The sequence below is a fragment of the Podarcis muralis genome, chromosome 13 (assembly GCF_964188315.1).
Source record: "Podarcis muralis chromosome 13, rPodMur119.hap1.1, whole genome shotgun sequence".
Taxonomy (NCBI): domain Eukaryota; kingdom Metazoa; phylum Chordata; class Lepidosauria; order Squamata; family Lacertidae; genus Podarcis; species Podarcis muralis.
This window is the reverse complement of record NC_135667.1, coordinates 24,342,815-24,359,034: the sequence shown is the minus strand read 5'-3', so window position 1 is coordinate 24,359,034 and position 16,220 is coordinate 24,342,815. Positions and strand designations below refer to the sequence as shown.

The following is a 16,220-nucleotide window of genomic DNA, read 5'->3' as shown; positions in this document are numbered from 1 at the left end:
ATACAGCAGTTTATTTTATTTTCCCATTGCTTCACTAACTATTAACTGCCACATTGTATTGGATATTTCACACAACATAACAGCCGCTTCTGGAAATATGGTGGAATATATTGTAGATTTAACACATATTTTCTTGTTATTTGCAAACAGATTTTTTTTCTGGAAGCAAATAACACCAGAATAGTATACAAAAATAGTGAAATAGGTCTAAGCACATGGTCTGAGTTTTTAGAGAGCAAGTTCAATCACATCCTATCTTGATGAATTCACATGGTGAAAGCAAGTGAAGAAGGAAGTTTCACTTCACCAGAGGTGAGGGGTGTGTGACCTAACTGAGTCTAAGAATACAATTCTATGGTCTTAGCCCATTCATGCATTAACTAGCCCTAAGCTAGCTAGTTATATTTGACTGCAGTTACCCACAGGCTGCCTTCTGCCCTGGCCTAGACATTCTGTGAAATTACAATGACAACTGTTGTTGAACAATAAAAGCTTATTTGCAAACAGTCTAACTGACTCACTGCTTCTTATTTACAGAACTACCAGCATTAACAGATCAAACTGCTGTGACCTCCCCTCCCACTTAGGAAGGCTCACTATCCTGACCAAAGATGGACACCCTCAAATCTATGGGAAGACAGAATACAACAAGTGTCACAGAGTTTATCCTCATGGGATTCTCTATTGATGTGAAGAATCAGGTGCTTCTCTTTGCCTTAGGACTTTCAGCCTATCTATTGACTTTGTCGGGGAATCTGGCCATCATTGTATTAATTCGTGTGGACCAGAGCCTCCACACACCCATGTACTTCCTCCTGGGAAACCTCTCTTTTATTGAGATCTGCTACACTTCCACCACAGTCCCCAAGATGCTGTGGGATCTCTTGTTGGGAGACAAGAAAATCTCCTTTGTAGGATGTGCACTGCAGATGTATTTCTTTGTCACATTGGGGGGCACAGAGTGTGTGCTCCTCTCAGCCATGGCATATGACCGCTATGCAGCTATCTGCCACCCATTGCGCTACACTCTGCTCATGAGCCCACCAGTACGTAGGAGTCTGCTGGCAGTTTCATGGGCTGTTGGCAACTTCAATTCCATGGTCAACACAGCAATGGTCTTTTCCTTAAATTTCTGCCACTCCCATGAGATTGACCACTTCTTCTGTGACATACCCCCCCTTCTGCACATCTCTTGTTCTGACACATTTGTCAGCCAGCTCATAACCTTCACCATCTCTGGGTGTGTTATCATTATGCCATTCTGCCTGACCCTTCTCTCCTATGCCTTGATTGTCTCCTCAGTGCTCAAAATCCGCACAGCTCATGGTAGAATCAAGGCATTTTCCACCTGTGCTTCCCACCTCACTGTGGTGAGCATCTTCTTTGGTACTATCATTTACACCTACATACGGCCCTCCTCCACTCATTCTATGGAACAGGACCGCCTAGTTTCTGTGCTGTATGCCATCATCACTCCCATGCTCAACCCCCTGATCTATAGCTTCAGGAACAAGGAAGTGCAGGGAGCACTTCAGAGAGCACTTGGGAAGAACAGATGATAGATATGGGACCAGTAAATTGAAAAGTTAAGATCCACCACAAAATTCATCAGATTAGTTTAAAAGACATTGGGTGATATCCTAAGTCAAGGGTGGCCAACATGGTGCTCTCCAGATATTGCTGGGCTACAAGTCTCATCTCTGACTGTTGACCATGTTGACTGTGGATTTTGGGAGTTGGATTCCAACAACACCATGATGACATCACTTTGACTTCTCCTGTACCAAGTCCTACTGAAATCAAGGAACAAGATATTTTTATTAGATACGCCAAGTGTGACATGTAGAATAGTTAATAACATTTACAAATCAGAAGGTAGATCTAAAAATTCAATGCAGTGTACAGAATTCCTTTTGCCATGAGCCTTATTGGACAAATTAGCCTAATGCTACTGAAGTTATAAGTACAGGATATCCAGCTATTTATCTTCCAATTGTTTCTACAACAACAAAGTTATCATGACAATACAGGCTGACGGAAAATCCCAATGTCAATTTTGTGTTTCAGTGGTTAGCAAAAGGTCTGATAAGATCCTCAGTGCTGATTGTACAGTATATTAAGCTGTCCTTAGAGGAAACCTTCCACGAGTAACTACTAATTCTGTCTGTAGAGATCAAGACCTTATGTAGTAGACATTTGCACAATCCCCTAGGAACACCTTGCTGCATTATTTACTACACCTGGTGTAATGTAGTTTGCAGCTGCATCGTGGAGGAGGCAGAAGTAGACCAGCAAGCTACTGAAACTGGTCTGTGAGATTTAAGAAAATACTATCTTTATCTACATCTTTTTCTGGAATGAGATTACAAAAGGGATGACTCCTTGCAATTAAACAAAAGCATAAAGAGCATGGCACAGGTAAAGACGTACTTAAAGCTTGGTGAGATCTTTAGTATTGCACTTTGTTATTTATCATTTTTTGGCATTTACAAATGAAATCATTTTTTAAAAATAACTCAGTATATGGTAAGTAATTTTAGATGACAACAGTATATCCACTTACCACAAAAGGATTTACTTCAGTGGATACATATATGAGGTTGCACTGTAACGGAGCACTCCTCTGTAGCAGGGGAGGGGAGGGAGAATCTGTGATTCTGCCAAATCCTTAGCTCTACTGGTCTTGCTTCAGTCATGACAGAAGATGGGTGGCTAGAGTGAGAGGTGGCTAGAGTGTTGGAGAAATGGGAGAGTTTTGGATCCAGATGACCCAAAGTGCGCTCTCTCTCTCTCTCTCTCTCTCTCTCTCTCTCTCTCTCTCACACACACACACACAGAGAGAGAGAGAGAGAGAGATGCACAAACACACACCAGAATGTTTCCTTTCCCCCTTCTCCACCATTAGTGCACCAACTGTGGCACTCTTTTCCACAGCAGCTAGGAACAGGCTTTCAAGGACAGACCTCTCTCTCTCTGCTCACAGAGGAAGGTGTGCAAAATCCAGTGATCCCTAAGATAGTCCTTGGTTTTAGGGAGTTCTCTCTTTAAGAAGCTGTCTGATCCAAGTCTGGTTAAAAAAATTAAGGAACCATAATAAGAACAGCTAGGGATCTCGAAATCATCTGGTCACAACCTCACTCCCTATGGTTCTATGTGCTTTGCTTTACATGCTACAAGTCCCTTTTAAAGCAGCTTTGTTAGACAGGAATCTCAGATTTTCTAAAAAGGTGGGGCATTTATATATTTGGATGCTTCATGTTTCATTTCTTTTATGCTTAAAAAAATGCTTACAGGGCAAGTGGACACACTGTAAAGAGCATTGCCGGTGAGATCCCAACAACCTATGATATTATTTTGCCCAGAGGTATTGTTTACATTTCTGCAAAATGGTGTCACTGGTCTCTCTGTCCTAAGTGCTTTAAGTACCTAGCAATGCGCCTGCTGGCTACAATCAGTTCCATAATTCTCCAGAAATTTATTTGGTGAAACCTAGAAAATTCTAAATTAACTTCTCGATGTTGTTTCTCACTAATAGTGTACATTTATAACATCTGCTGTTGTGCTTCAGGTACAAGGAGTCTTATAGCCCTATCATAAAAGATGTTCAAAGATGAGCAGAATGAAAGTGAACCACACGGTTTTCACAGAGTTCATCCTCCTGGGCTTATCCAGTGATCCAGCCCAACAGAAACTTCTTTTTTCCTTAGTACTTTTAATCTATCTGCTAACTTTAGTAGGAAATCTAGCCATCATGACTTTGATTTGTGTGGACCGGTGCCTCCAGACACCCATGTACTTCCTCCTCGGCAACCTTTCATTCATTGAGATCTGCTACACTTCTTCCACTGTCCCAAAGATGCTCTGGAACCTCATGTCAGGAGACAGGACCATCTCCTTCACTGGCTGTGCTCTCCAGATGTATTTCTTTGTCACTTTAGGAGGCACAGAGTGTGTACTCCTCTCAGCCATGGCGTATGACCGTTACGCAGCCATCTGCCACCCGTTGCGCTACACCGTGCTGATGAGCCAGCCAACCTGTAAAGGATTGCTAACAGTTTCATGGACTGTTGGCAACTTCAACTCTATCATCAACACAGCCTTGGTTTTCTCCCTTGACTTCTGTAATTCAAACCAAATAGAGCACTTTTTCTGTGACATTCCTCCCCTTTTGCACCTCTCCTGCTCTGACACAAGACTGAGCAAACTGGTGACCTTTACAGTCTCTGGATGTGGCATTACCATGTCCTTCTTCCTAACTCTACTCTCCTACATCTTCATTGTCTTCACTGTGCTCAAAATACGTACATCTCAGGGTCGGATCAAAGCTTTCTCCACCTGTGCATCCCACCTCACTGTGGTGAGCATCTTCTATGGAACCATCATCTTCACTTACCTAACTCCATCCTCCAGCCATTCCACTGAACAGGAGCAGCTGGTCTCTGTGCTCTATGCCATCATCACCCCTCTGCTGAATCCTCTAATCTACAGCTTCAGGAACAAGGATGTGCAAAGTGCTCTTCGTAGACTGTTTGGAACAAACACATAGAGAAAATGGGCCTGGAATCTTGAACAAGTCAGCAAAAGAAAATCAGTAACACAAGTTGGAAAATATTTGAAATGTTTTATCCATGTGAATGTTTACACATTTTGTTATATTTATTTGTCACTATTAATGCTCTTTTTTATTCCTATCAATAACAAAAATAGATAACCCAACCCAGCAGAAGTGGGCAACCTGTGGCCCTACAGTTGTTTCTGGACTACAACTCCTATAGCCCTTTGATCATTCTATCTGGGACTGATGTAAGTTGGAGTTCAGTAAGATCTGGAGAGTCATAGGCTCCCCACCCCTGCAATACAGCCTTAAGGTCCAGGATCATTGTCCAAGGAAACCTGAGGCAGTTCTCCTTTTCTGTGTGACATGGGTTCTCCCACTCCCAACAAGTCCAACAACCTTCTCATTTTTGAGGAGGAAAACCAGATAATAGAGAGCTTTGCATATATAATCAGTGGCTTTGTGAAGTGGGAGTCAGCCCACCGTCCTCTATGGTTGAAAAAGCTGGAGAGCTTTTAGCATGTGGACAAGTTTGAACATTGGCTTTGGTATGTAGACCCAACAGAATCCACCCTGAACCACTAGATACAGGCATTGAAGAGTTACTGGTTATCACTCTGAAATTGAGGTGGATGTTTCAGAAGAATTAAATCACTTTGAGCTTCCCCTACCATCTCAAAAGGAAGGATTTTGCTGCAACTTTTCAATTTAGACCTACAAATGAGGTGCATCCAATATTCGTCATATGTGGAACTGAGCCTTTGGGCTTAATTGATTTCAATGGGTCTGTGCTGACTGAGACTTGGCTGGATATCCTCAAAGATTGTGGACAAGCTCTCAAAACACCAAGAAAATAATATATTCAGCTCCTGAGATGCTTATTTTTATGGGGCATTTGAATTGTGAATTCCTATGTAGCAGCTAAAATTGTATTAGCTCGTGGATAGAAATCTTTTTCACCTACATTGATAAATGGTGGTTGAAAGCATTAGATATTGGAGATTAGAAATTGATAAAATTTGAAGACGCAACGCTGGCTGATTTCTTTCAGAAAACTCTCTCGTTTATTACACACCTTAATGTACAATGTACTAAAGAAATTTGTTTTGTTACATATTTCTCTATATATACCGGTAATAAAAATGTAAGGCTGTCATCATTCACCCCTATTGGAGGATTTGTAGTACCTCTTCACAGTCCTGAATTTTCATGAAGGCAGAGTAGGATAGGGGAGCAAAAATGAAGGCAGATTGTACAACAGCAGTGGCTGTGGTACAGGAGCGAGAATGGAAAATCACTGAGAGGGGGGAAGTTGTGGTTTAAAACAGCAGAAGAATTTAAAGCACGAATGTAGAGAACTTAGAGCAAAGTGTCAGTTTTAAGCAATGGCAGAGGTTTGAGTAAAGTACTATGGAATATTTGAGGGCTCCACATCCTTTATCTATCTCACATGAGGCAGCTGATAAATGGAAGAAGGAGAACTTTGAGTACAGCAAGAAGGAAGGGACTCTGAAAGGAAAAAAGTAGCCATTTTAAATAATGGCAGAGGTTTGTGTGGAGTTTGCAAGGGATGACACTGAGAGGGGAAGTGATTGTTTAAAACAACATTTCAGTACAGTAAGGAGGGTGTTTGGAAAGGCTCAGTTGTTTTCACTTTTTGGTGTTATCATCTGTGTTATACTTCTCATTGTTAAAAACTGTTATGTTTGGGTTTTTTCTTTTAAAAAAATACAACCTCTCAATGTCCCTTCATCTCTCCTTTATTCATACCTTTTGCGACTGTTTAAAACCACCATTTTCTTCTCAGTGTCCTCCACCCAAACTTCTGCCATGGCAATAAATGGCAGGAGGGAGAAAGCATTGTTGCTACTCCACTTACATTACAGCATTCCAATTCCGCTTTATAAAAACAATTCCGCTTTTTAAAAACAAAAACAATTTAGGGACAAAAAGTATAAAAATACATGGCATGACATATTTGCTCTTCAAACATATCATTAAGGATTTCTGAACTGGTCATAAACCACATTTTTGTATGTTTCTATTAGAATTTTGGAATGCTTTAAATTAAGATTAGGAAATGTAAAAACACAAAATTGTCTCATGGCCTTTCCGATAGATATCCACTGTACTTATTCCCTCAGCTCTTTGAGCTGCTCCCACTTGAGAATATTTTAATGACTCAAGTAGATTCTTTACATTCCTCAATGGGACTAATTTCAACAGCCCCACGGTGAAATAATCTGAAGTTAGCATAACACAAGCATCTTACTATGCAGTTGTCAACAAGAAGAGGTGCTGGACAGCAAATAAAAAGGCACCCAAAATGAAATGTTGATTCATTTACTGTATGACTTCAGAATTGACATCTTAGCAATGGAATGAGGTTTGTTTCTCTTTCTCTTTTAACTCTCACAATTGGACTTCCTTCCCCTGCTTCATATGATTTTAGACAGACCCTTCCCCCACTGAAAGGGGTGGATCTGGAGCCTTTATGTTTAGTTTGAGCCTGAAGAGTTTATGGCTAGGATCCAACAGGGTTATTTAGGCATGTTCAAGAACTTGGGCACACTAAAGGAAATGCTGGCTTCTCCTCCCCCTCCCCCTTTGAACAGTAGATTCACTGCTTTATCCCAATATGTGCTTGGTGTGTAGTAAGGGCTCCTGGGATGCTCATGAAACTGGAATGAGTGTGGATTAACTTGATCTGAGATGCTGTAGCTGCAAAATGTGTAGCTTTCAAATATGTGTAGGAGTTGCCACTGTCATAATTTGAAGTACATCAGTGTAACTGGTAAATCAAGAATATTACAACACATGGAATAGTAGGCTCATTAATAACTCAATATAGTGTTGAGTGAATCCCTGATAACTGTAAAATAACATGGATTTTAACAATAGTGGCTGGCTTGTGTAGCTGCAAAGTCCTTTGCTTTCATTCAGTAGCAGTTGTTAGACCAAAGAGAAACTAACAAAGGGGTCATTGGAGGAATTTATATGATATATGGGAAAATAGAATACAGAAGGGATAACCAATATATCAATACACATTTGTTCTATTTAATCCAAACATAGAGAGGTAGTGCTGAGGCAAGTGGTCTGCTTCTTTTTAAATCTTGGTCTCAACTGGTCAGTCAGGATAGACCAGGAGTTGGAGGCCATGACATGGTAGAAGAGAGGGAAGGAACAAGAGGAGACTAGGAGAAGCAGAGTTGGTAGCCATTGCAATGGAGGGAAAGTAAGAAGACCGAGAAAAAGCTGGAGAAGGTCTGAGGCCAATTACCTCAGTGGTGACTTACAGGGAGAAGGGATAAATGCATAGTGCTAGGCTGGATGTAACAGTACAGCAAATAAACAAAACAGGATGAGATCTAATGATAGCAAAAGTCTGAAGCTCAAAGAGTAAGGGCTCACCAGGAGGTCTCTGACACTAAATTTTTGAATCCATAGGTCTTCTCAGTTGGAAGGAGGGAAGTGACATCTCCTTTTGTGTTATACTCACACTAACCCTGATTTAGCTCCAGTAGCACAGTAGTTTGTCTCCACATAATTGACAGGCATAGAGGAAATGAACTTAATCAGAGAGATTTGGCTTCCTATTTCCTTCTTTCAGAACCTCATAGATCAACACATAATGATGGAACACAAAGATAGAGAGACACAGGTGCAAGACAACACAATGCCTGGAGAACAAATTGTTCACATGACACAAACAATTAAGCCACGTCACTTGTTACAGGACAAGGATGTTTGAGAAGTTGTTATCCATTCTGCTTGGAGGGAAATATATCTAGGCCCCACAATCAGTCACTCAGCATGATTGAAATCCATCCATGGAGTCTTCCCAATAGCCATTTTTATGAAGTGCAGTCAGTGCTACCTAACATTTTATCAGTAGCTGTGTCAGACTTTAAAGTCCCATTAAACAGTTGTCAATACTTAACCCCTCTTATTATGTCTCTCCCCCCCCACTCTCCTGAATGTGCAGCTCTTTGTACAGTGAAGGAAGCCCTCTGAGGAGTCCTGATGCCTTCTGGAGATAGACATCCATGGCAAAATGGAAAGGAAAAACCAAACCACTCTGAAAGAATTCATCTTTTTGGGACTGTCAGATGACCCTAAACTCCAGAGCCTCCTCTTTGCTATTGGACTGATGATCTACGTAATCACCTTAACAGGGAATCTAACCATCATTATTTTAATACAGGCTGACCAGCACCTCCACACTCCTATGTACTTCTTGCTGAGCAACCTGTCATTTACAGAGATCTGCTACATCACCACCACCGTGCCAAAGATGTTGTGGGACCTTCTGTCCAAGGACAAGACCATCTCCTTTGCAGGCTGTGTGATCCAGATGTATTTTTTTCTAACCACAGCTGCCACGGAAGGCGCCCTCCTTTCTGTCATGGCATATGATCGCTATGCCGCCATCTGCCACCCACTGCGCTACACTTTGCTCATGAGCCAGCCGATCCTCAGGTGGCTTTTGGCTTCTTCATGGACCATTGGAAATATCAATGCCATTGTCAACACATCTTTTATATTCTCCCTGAACTTCTGTGGCTCCAATAAGATTATGCATTTCTTTTGTGACATCCCACCTCTCCTGCACCTCTCCTGCTCGGATACCTCCCTCGCTGAGTTGGTGACATTCATAATCTCCGGAAGCATAATGATAACAACAGTCTCCTTGATTGTACTCTCCTACATCCTCATTGTCTCAGCTGTACTCAAAATTCATTCAGCACAGGGTAGGATCAAGACATTCTCAACCTGTGCTTCCCATCTTACTGTGGTGAGCATCTTCTACAGCACAGCCATCTTCACCTACATGTCTCCTGCCTCCAGCCGCTCCATGGAACAGGAGCGCTTGATCTCTGTGTTATACACCATCATCACTCCTTTTCTGAATCCCCTCATCTACAGCTTCAGAAACAGGGAAATGCAAGTTGCATTTCTGAACGTTCTTGGAAAGAAATAACACGTTGCATTCTGAAAGCTCAGATTTTTCTCTCCACAGACAAGTTGGGGATTGTGCTAAATTGCAAAACATCAAATTAACATCAGTTAATAAAGAAGATTTTCCATCTATTATTTAGCTCACTTTCCAAAGTAAAAAATGCTAAATTCTCCTGAACCACTATACAGTAGTGACTATATTAGTAACACCCCAAAACTGAGATCTGCAGATATTGTTAAATATTCAAAGAATGAGTGAAGACAGAGGGAGAGGAGCAATATTATTATATTCCTGCACTCCCATAACTCTTACCAAAGTGTCAACCATTCCTTGCTGTGACTAGCAAGGGAAAGATGAAAAAATAAAAACTCAGCCAATAAATAACAAGCCCCATCTTAGAGTTATCTTACTAAGGTCTGGGGAGTAGGGGGGTAGACAGCTAAGATCACTATCAGGGCCTATGTGTAACTTAAACATGTGATTTCACATCGCATGCATCTATCTATATCTATATCATCCATATCTATATCTTTATCTATCTATATCCAGAAAGGGTGGAGTAAATTTTCTTTTCCTTTTTTAATTCTTTTTTTTCAGATTTTAAAATTTACAAACAATTTACAAACAACAAACATAGAAAGAGAATTCTGAAGAATCTCCTGGGCTTCCCTCCTCCCTTTTGTGGGTCCTTATATTAACCTTTCCTCCCTCATCTTGCCTATTAATCCAAATCTATTAAATCTCCATTATAACCAAAATTCAACATTAAACTATAAGTGGTACTCCAATCCTACTAATAATTTGAATTGCTTACAATGGTTTTAAGGTAAATTATATATTTTCCCCATTCCTTATTAATAATTTGGTCTTCCTGAATTCTGATTCTTCTGGTCATTTTTGCCATTTCAGCATAGTCCATCAACTTAATCTGCCATTCTTCTCTGGTAGGATCTTCTTTCCATCTCTGGGCTAGTAACATCTGGGCAGCAGTGGTTGCATACATAAATAGTCTTTTCTGATCCGTTGGAATTTCAGCACCTAAATTCCTAAAAGAAAAGTTTTGGGTTTTTTAGAAAAATTTATTTTAAACATTTTTTTCAGTTCATTATGTATCATTTCCCAGAATTCTTTTACTACTTTACATGTTACTTTACAAGGGTGAAGTAAATTTAACCCTTGTGGTCTTAGCAGAACTTTGAAAGAGCAGCATTCAGAGCAGCAATAAGCAAGTTCATATTAGGCATAGGAACTTGTGACCATGGGTGCCTGCAATATTTTTCAAGTAGGGAGCAAGTTCTTCCAATTTTCAAATGATGCTCCTGTCCCAAGTACCATTCCATGCTGCCTTCAACTCCCTTCACCTTAATATTTTGCATCTGAGTGACCCATAAACATAAATCCCAAACATGGTGCATTACAAGTGATTAAATTTTTTCCCCTATTTTGCTATCATGGGGACTCTTATTTTAATTTTATTTTTTGCCCACCTGAGCCTTCCTGATAGGATATACATCATTAATTTAAAAATCAATAACCACAGTCCAAGACAAATGTGACAAAGGCTGTTGATCTCAGTGGGCTTAAGCATGCTTAACTCTGCTTTGGCCACTGAAAAAATAACGGGTTGCGTCCAAACTAAGGGCCCCTCCAGACTGGTCTTTTATTGCAGGTGTATTCTGCAACATATTCTTAACACAATAATTGTGCATTAGTGATAGAGCCATTCTGCTTTAGTTGGTTCTGCAATGCTCCCCCAGTACTACCTGTCTCTTTATGGTGATATTTCAGCTGCATAGAATAAATGGATATGAAGTGCAATAAATACTAGGTGGGATTATATGGTAGACATGAGGATCTACAACTTATGTTAAAAGATCTACAATTTATGTTAAAAGGAGGTCCATGCTGCAGAAATATGTATAAATGAATAGAATCTATCTAACAGGCTTGGTCATTCATTTCTTTAATTCAAATTGTTTTTTACTCTATACCACTAGATATGACTATTCAGACTTTCATAATCTCCGGAAGCATAGGGTCAATCACATCCAACCACAAGCATTTTATTAATTTGATTTTCTTATAGGTAATAAGATAAATTTACATTTATGTGACTAGTTTTTCTCCAGTCATTAGTTTGGGGTTTAGTCAATCAGCTAGCTACAAATCCACCTAACAGTTATGAGAAAGTTGCACTTCAAGTCACCACCTTGGTAGAATGTGGTCAAAGCAAGCAGCTGTGCAAAACTGAACTTTAGAAGGGAAAAGTCGAAACAATATTTTATGCATTATTTTGGATGCCTAAAGGGCTTTACAAATGTTATTCTTTTCCTTCACAATAAGCCCCATTTTACAGCTGCTACAAATTGGAATTGCTCAAGGTCACAGTATGGGCCCTTGACAGTGATGGGTTTGAACCCAAGTCAAAGTCCAAAATCCTAACCCTATCCACTTTACTGTACTAGATCCAAAATAGCAGCTTGGGGTGTGTGTCTGCTATTGTTCTTTTCCCCCCCAGAAAGTTGGGTGATACCTATGTTTAATGAGTCTCAATTGGGTTTCTCCCATAGGGCCATGATGCCACTGTACAAGTTTCCTGATCTCCCAACTTTAATTGGAGTTGCTTCTGTAAACTAAATGAGCGTACTAACATACCAGGATGACTGCTAAATAAAATACATAGCACATTAGGTGCATATAGCCCTACATATTTCACAGGATATATATTTGCTCAGGTTGCTTTCAATTTAATGTCCATTTAGCTTCACCACATACAAGCCTGAGTGAGCATGTCATGGGAAGATGGCTGAGGAGAGATTGCAACCAGAGACTTCCAATTATTATTGAAGTTAAACTGAGGGAGGCTGGTTCTTCTGTAAAAGTTATGTGATCCATCTACATCATTTAGCACAGCAGCTGACCTGACTGATTGACTGAAATTTCCCCAGCAGAGACAAAAAGATAGGATCCATTTCCGGGATAAAAAATCAGCTCTTCCATGACTGGCAAAGCATGTAACTACAGAAACACAGCATCTGCCTTTGACCTGGGACTCACCATAATGAAGGAAAGGTGTAAGTAGAATAGGAAATGCTACCATGGACACTCAATACGACATTGGAGAGAATCCTTTGGAAGGCAAAAGGGGCATTGCAGAATTAAGACTTTAATGAGCAAGGATTATGATATGGTGAGGGGAAAACATGACTGTAATGGGTATGAGTGTTGTGAAAATATGTTAAAAGAAGGAATAAAAATAAGGATGAACTATTAAAGCTAAAGAATAACCACAAATTTATTATGATCACAAAGTATAACGTTATCAGGGGCTACTAGTTGTGATTGCTACGATCTAGCTCCAGCGTTAGAGGCTTTTTTAAAAGCTGGAACGCACCGGACCTCAGTTCTAGTACTTCTCAGGTGGGTGCCATTGCCACTATAAGAGAACTAAAGGAGGCATTCATGGTGAGTTCTGGCACCTCTTTTTCTAGAAAAAATAGCACTGAGTTTGCCTCTGGATACCAGTTGCTAGGGTTCAAAAGCGGAGAGAGCAATGTTGCACTCAGGTTCTGTTTGAGAGAACATAGTAGAAAAGGATGGTGGACTAGGTAATAATAATAATAATAATAATAATAATAATAATAATTTATTATTTATACCCCGCCCATCTGGCTGGGTTTCCCCAGCCACTCTGGGCGGCTTCCAAAAGAATATTAAAATACTGTGATACATCAAACATTAAAAGCTTCCCTAAACAGGGCTGTCTTCAGATGTCTTCTAAAAGTCTGGTAGTTGTTGTTCTCTTTGACATCTGGTGAGCCTTTGGCTTGGCCTGATTCACCAGGGCTAATCTATTGTTCTTATATTATTCAGAGTGCACTATTAATATATTGTACAAATCTGAAAAATAATAATAACCAATGATTGAATAAAAGTGTGTTTTGAAATAGAAAGTATATCATTGCCCTCTGATTACCTGTGCCTGCAACTATCTATTTAAAAATAATAAAACCTTGAGGCGTTACTCCATGAAGACTAACTCAATTAAGATCATCTGCATGAGTAATGCATACTTCCAAAAATTAAGAGTGCTTTGAAAATTCTTGATTACTTATTGTTGGGAGTGTACGCATTTACAATGGTACATTTTTCACCCATCAATTTTTCCATCAAAATCAAATACTGACCTCGCTGATTGCACTGCAATCTGTGACAAGGAGAATAGGGCCATCTACCTTTGGGAGCTGAGCTCAGAAATTCTATTGTAGGTAACGGCTGGTGTGCTGATATGTATAAGCAATGATCTGGTGAGAGTTGGAAGGAAGAGGGCTCTGTTAAAAAGGGGACATTTTGGTTTCATCAAATCAGATAAAAGATCACAATAATGTTTCTGGAGAATGTCCCAACAGACCAACTTGGAAGCCATAATTGGAGTAGATGTAGTAAAATAAACCATTTGAAAACAACTGAAAAGCTTCCCATTTCCATCTAGCTCCTGAATGAATATTTCAAGATTTGGAAATGTTTCAGCTGTTCTAGCAGCACATGTGTTTAGCAGTCTGACACCACAGTCAGTTATTGCTACTGTTCTAAAAGCCAATGTGGTGTCATAGTTAGACTGACATAGTTAGCGTTGGACTGATCCTTGGATAGCAGGATTAAAATCTCCACTCACCTGTGAAGCTGACTGAGTGACCTTAAGCCACCCACAGTCTCTTAGCCTCACCTGTCTCATGTGGTTGTTGTGTGGATAAGATGGGAACCATTTATGCCACCTGGAGTTCCCTAGAGGAAAGGTGGGATATAATTGCAGTAATAATATAAAATAAAATGAGTAAAAGGAAAATTAACTAAACTAGTATATTTTTCTGTGGACTTATCATCTTTAAACTCTTTCCCCAAACTGCAACTCTTTCTTCATGCTACAAAGGAAAACTGAAATTAGGGGGGTTATAGCATTAGTTATATGTTTAGGAGCATCGGAAGGATGTGAGAAGTTGCCTTATTTTGAGTCAAACCACTAGTTCATCTAGCTCAGTGTTATATACATTTGCTGTCAGTGGTTGTCCAGGATTTTTTGGGTGGGAAGACCTTCCCAGCCCTACTTGGTGATGCCAGGGACTGAATTTGGGAGCTTTTGCATGGAAAACAGTTATTCCACTACTGAGCTTTGACTTTTCCTAGAAACCTAGGTCTTTAACTACAGGAGCTCTTACCAAAATAACAAATTAGTCGCTAAGGAAACATATCTCTGATTTTTCTAGAATGATTTTTCTTAATTTATTTTAATTATATACTAAATATTCCACTTTCTTTCAGAAGGAACTTATGTTGGTAAGATGACCTTCAGAAACATCTCTAAAACAATTGTCACTGAGGTTGTCCTACTTGGCTTCTCTAATCTCCACCAGTTTCAAAAACCACTCTTCTTCCTCTTCCTTGTCATGTACATACTGACCTTGATTGGGAACACTTTAGTCATCGTCATGATCCATGTGGACCACCGTTTGCATACACCAATGTACTATTTACTCAAGAACCTCTCCTGGCTGGAGATCATCATCACTACAACTGTCACTCCGAAGATGCTCACCCTACTTATCTCAAAGGAAAACACCATATCTTTTGTTGCCTGTGCCTTGCAAGGATATATCTACTTTGTTGCTGGTTCCACTGAAGTCCTCCTTTTGGCTGCTATGTCAGTGGATCGCTATGTGGCTATCTGCAACCCTCTGCGGTATACTGCTATCATGAACTCCCGTGTCTGCGTGCTAATGGTCCTGTCTTGTTGGTTGTGCAGCTTCTTTTCCATCTCTGCCTCCATGGTGCTGAAGGCAGGACTGCCTTTCTGTGGCTCCAATGTTATTGACCACTTTTTCTGTGACAGTGGCCCTCTTTTGGAAATGATCTGTGCTGATGTTCGCTTTCTCCAGGCCTTAGATTTGGCAGTTTCCTGCTTCATGCTTCTCAGCTCTGTATCTGTAACAACAATCTCTTATATCTGCATCATTGTCACTGTGATTAGGATACCCTCTGCTAAAGGCAGAAAGAAAGCCTTTAGCACATGCACTTCGCATATCACTGTGGCATCACTTTATTATGGCAGCTCCATCTTCATCTATATCAAGCCAGCTGGCAGCTCTTCAATGGAATTCAACAAAATAGCCACAGTATTCAACACAGTAGTGACCCCATTGCTAAACCCTATTATTTACAGCTTCAGGAACAAGACCGTGAAGGAAACACTGAGAGATGCATTGAGAAGACTGCAGACCATTTTGCAAAGTGAGGCCTGAGATTGTTGACGCATACTTGGAGAGATGGAATCTTGATTCATTTTTCCAAATTGTCCCATATAGAAGAAGAAGAGGAGGAGGAGGAGGAGGAGGAGGAGGAGGAGGAGGAGGAGGAGGAGGAGGAGTTTGGATTTGATATCCCGCTTTATCACTACCTTAAGGAGTCTCAAAGCGGCTAACAATTTCCTTTCCCTTCCTCCCCACAACAATGTCCTGCTTGTCCCCCACTTCCAAACAAATTATGCAGCAGACGGGAGAGGCATACAATGGGTATGGGAATGAACAAAGGTTAAGTGGAAATAAAGAGGTCATTAATTAAACTAGTTTTCCTCATTATATTTCAGAAAGCAAAACCTGTTGTGGAGTGACATTGTGTGGGAATCCTGAATTCTTGCCTAATATCACA

At 40.3% G+C, this 16,220-nt stretch overlaps 4 protein-coding genes across 4 annotated transcripts; all 4 read left to right on the top strand.

The window, feature by feature from the left end:
• Positions 1–629: 629 nt before the first annotated feature.
• LOC114582216 (olfactory receptor 5F1-like) lies at positions 630–1,559 on the top strand. Its single transcript, XM_028703038.2, has one exon. It carries the CDS (start codon positions 630–632, stop codon positions 1,557–1,559), a length of 930 nt encoding a protein of 309 aa, XP_028558871.2.
• Positions 1,560–3,619: 2,060 nt separating this feature from the next.
• Positions 3,620–4,546, top strand: LOC114583086 (olfactory receptor 5AP2-like). The gene has a single exon (XM_028704435.2). It carries the CDS (start codon positions 3,620–3,622, stop codon positions 4,544–4,546), a length of 927 nt encoding a protein of 308 aa, XP_028560268.2.
• Positions 4,547–8,600: 4,054 nt separating this feature from the next.
• Positions 8,601–9,539, top strand: LOC114582889 (olfactory receptor 5F1-like). Its single transcript, XM_028704238.2, has one exon. The coding sequence runs from the start codon at positions 8,613–8,615 to the stop codon at positions 9,537–9,539; it is 927 nt and encodes a 308-aa protein (XP_028560071.2). The 5' UTR covers positions 8,601–8,612.
• A 5,318-nt stretch (positions 9,540–14,857) lies between these two features.
• Positions 14,858–15,814, top strand: LOC114583087 (olfactory receptor 6M1-like). Its single transcript, XM_028704436.2, has one exon. The coding sequence runs from the start codon at positions 14,858–14,860 to the stop codon at positions 15,812–15,814; it is 957 nt and encodes a 318-aa protein (XP_028560269.2).
• Positions 15,815–16,220: the final 406 nt, after the last annotated feature.

Bases quoted from the DNA above. Each gene is read 5' to 3' on its own strand.
- LOC114582216 (XM_028703038.2), top strand. From the start codon at position 630: ATGGGAAGACAGAATACAACAAGTGTCACAGAGTTTATCCTCATGGGA.
- LOC114583086 (XM_028704435.2), top strand. From the start codon at position 3,620: ATGAAAGTGAACCACACGGTTTTCACAGAGTTCATCCTCCTGGGCTTA.
- LOC114582889 (XM_028704238.2), top strand. From the start codon at position 8,613: ATGGAAAGGAAAAACCAAACCACTCTGAAAGAATTCATCTTTTTGGGA.
- LOC114583087 (XM_028704436.2), top strand. From the start codon at position 14,858: ATGACCTTCAGAAACATCTCTAAAACAATTGTCACTGAGGTTGTCCTA.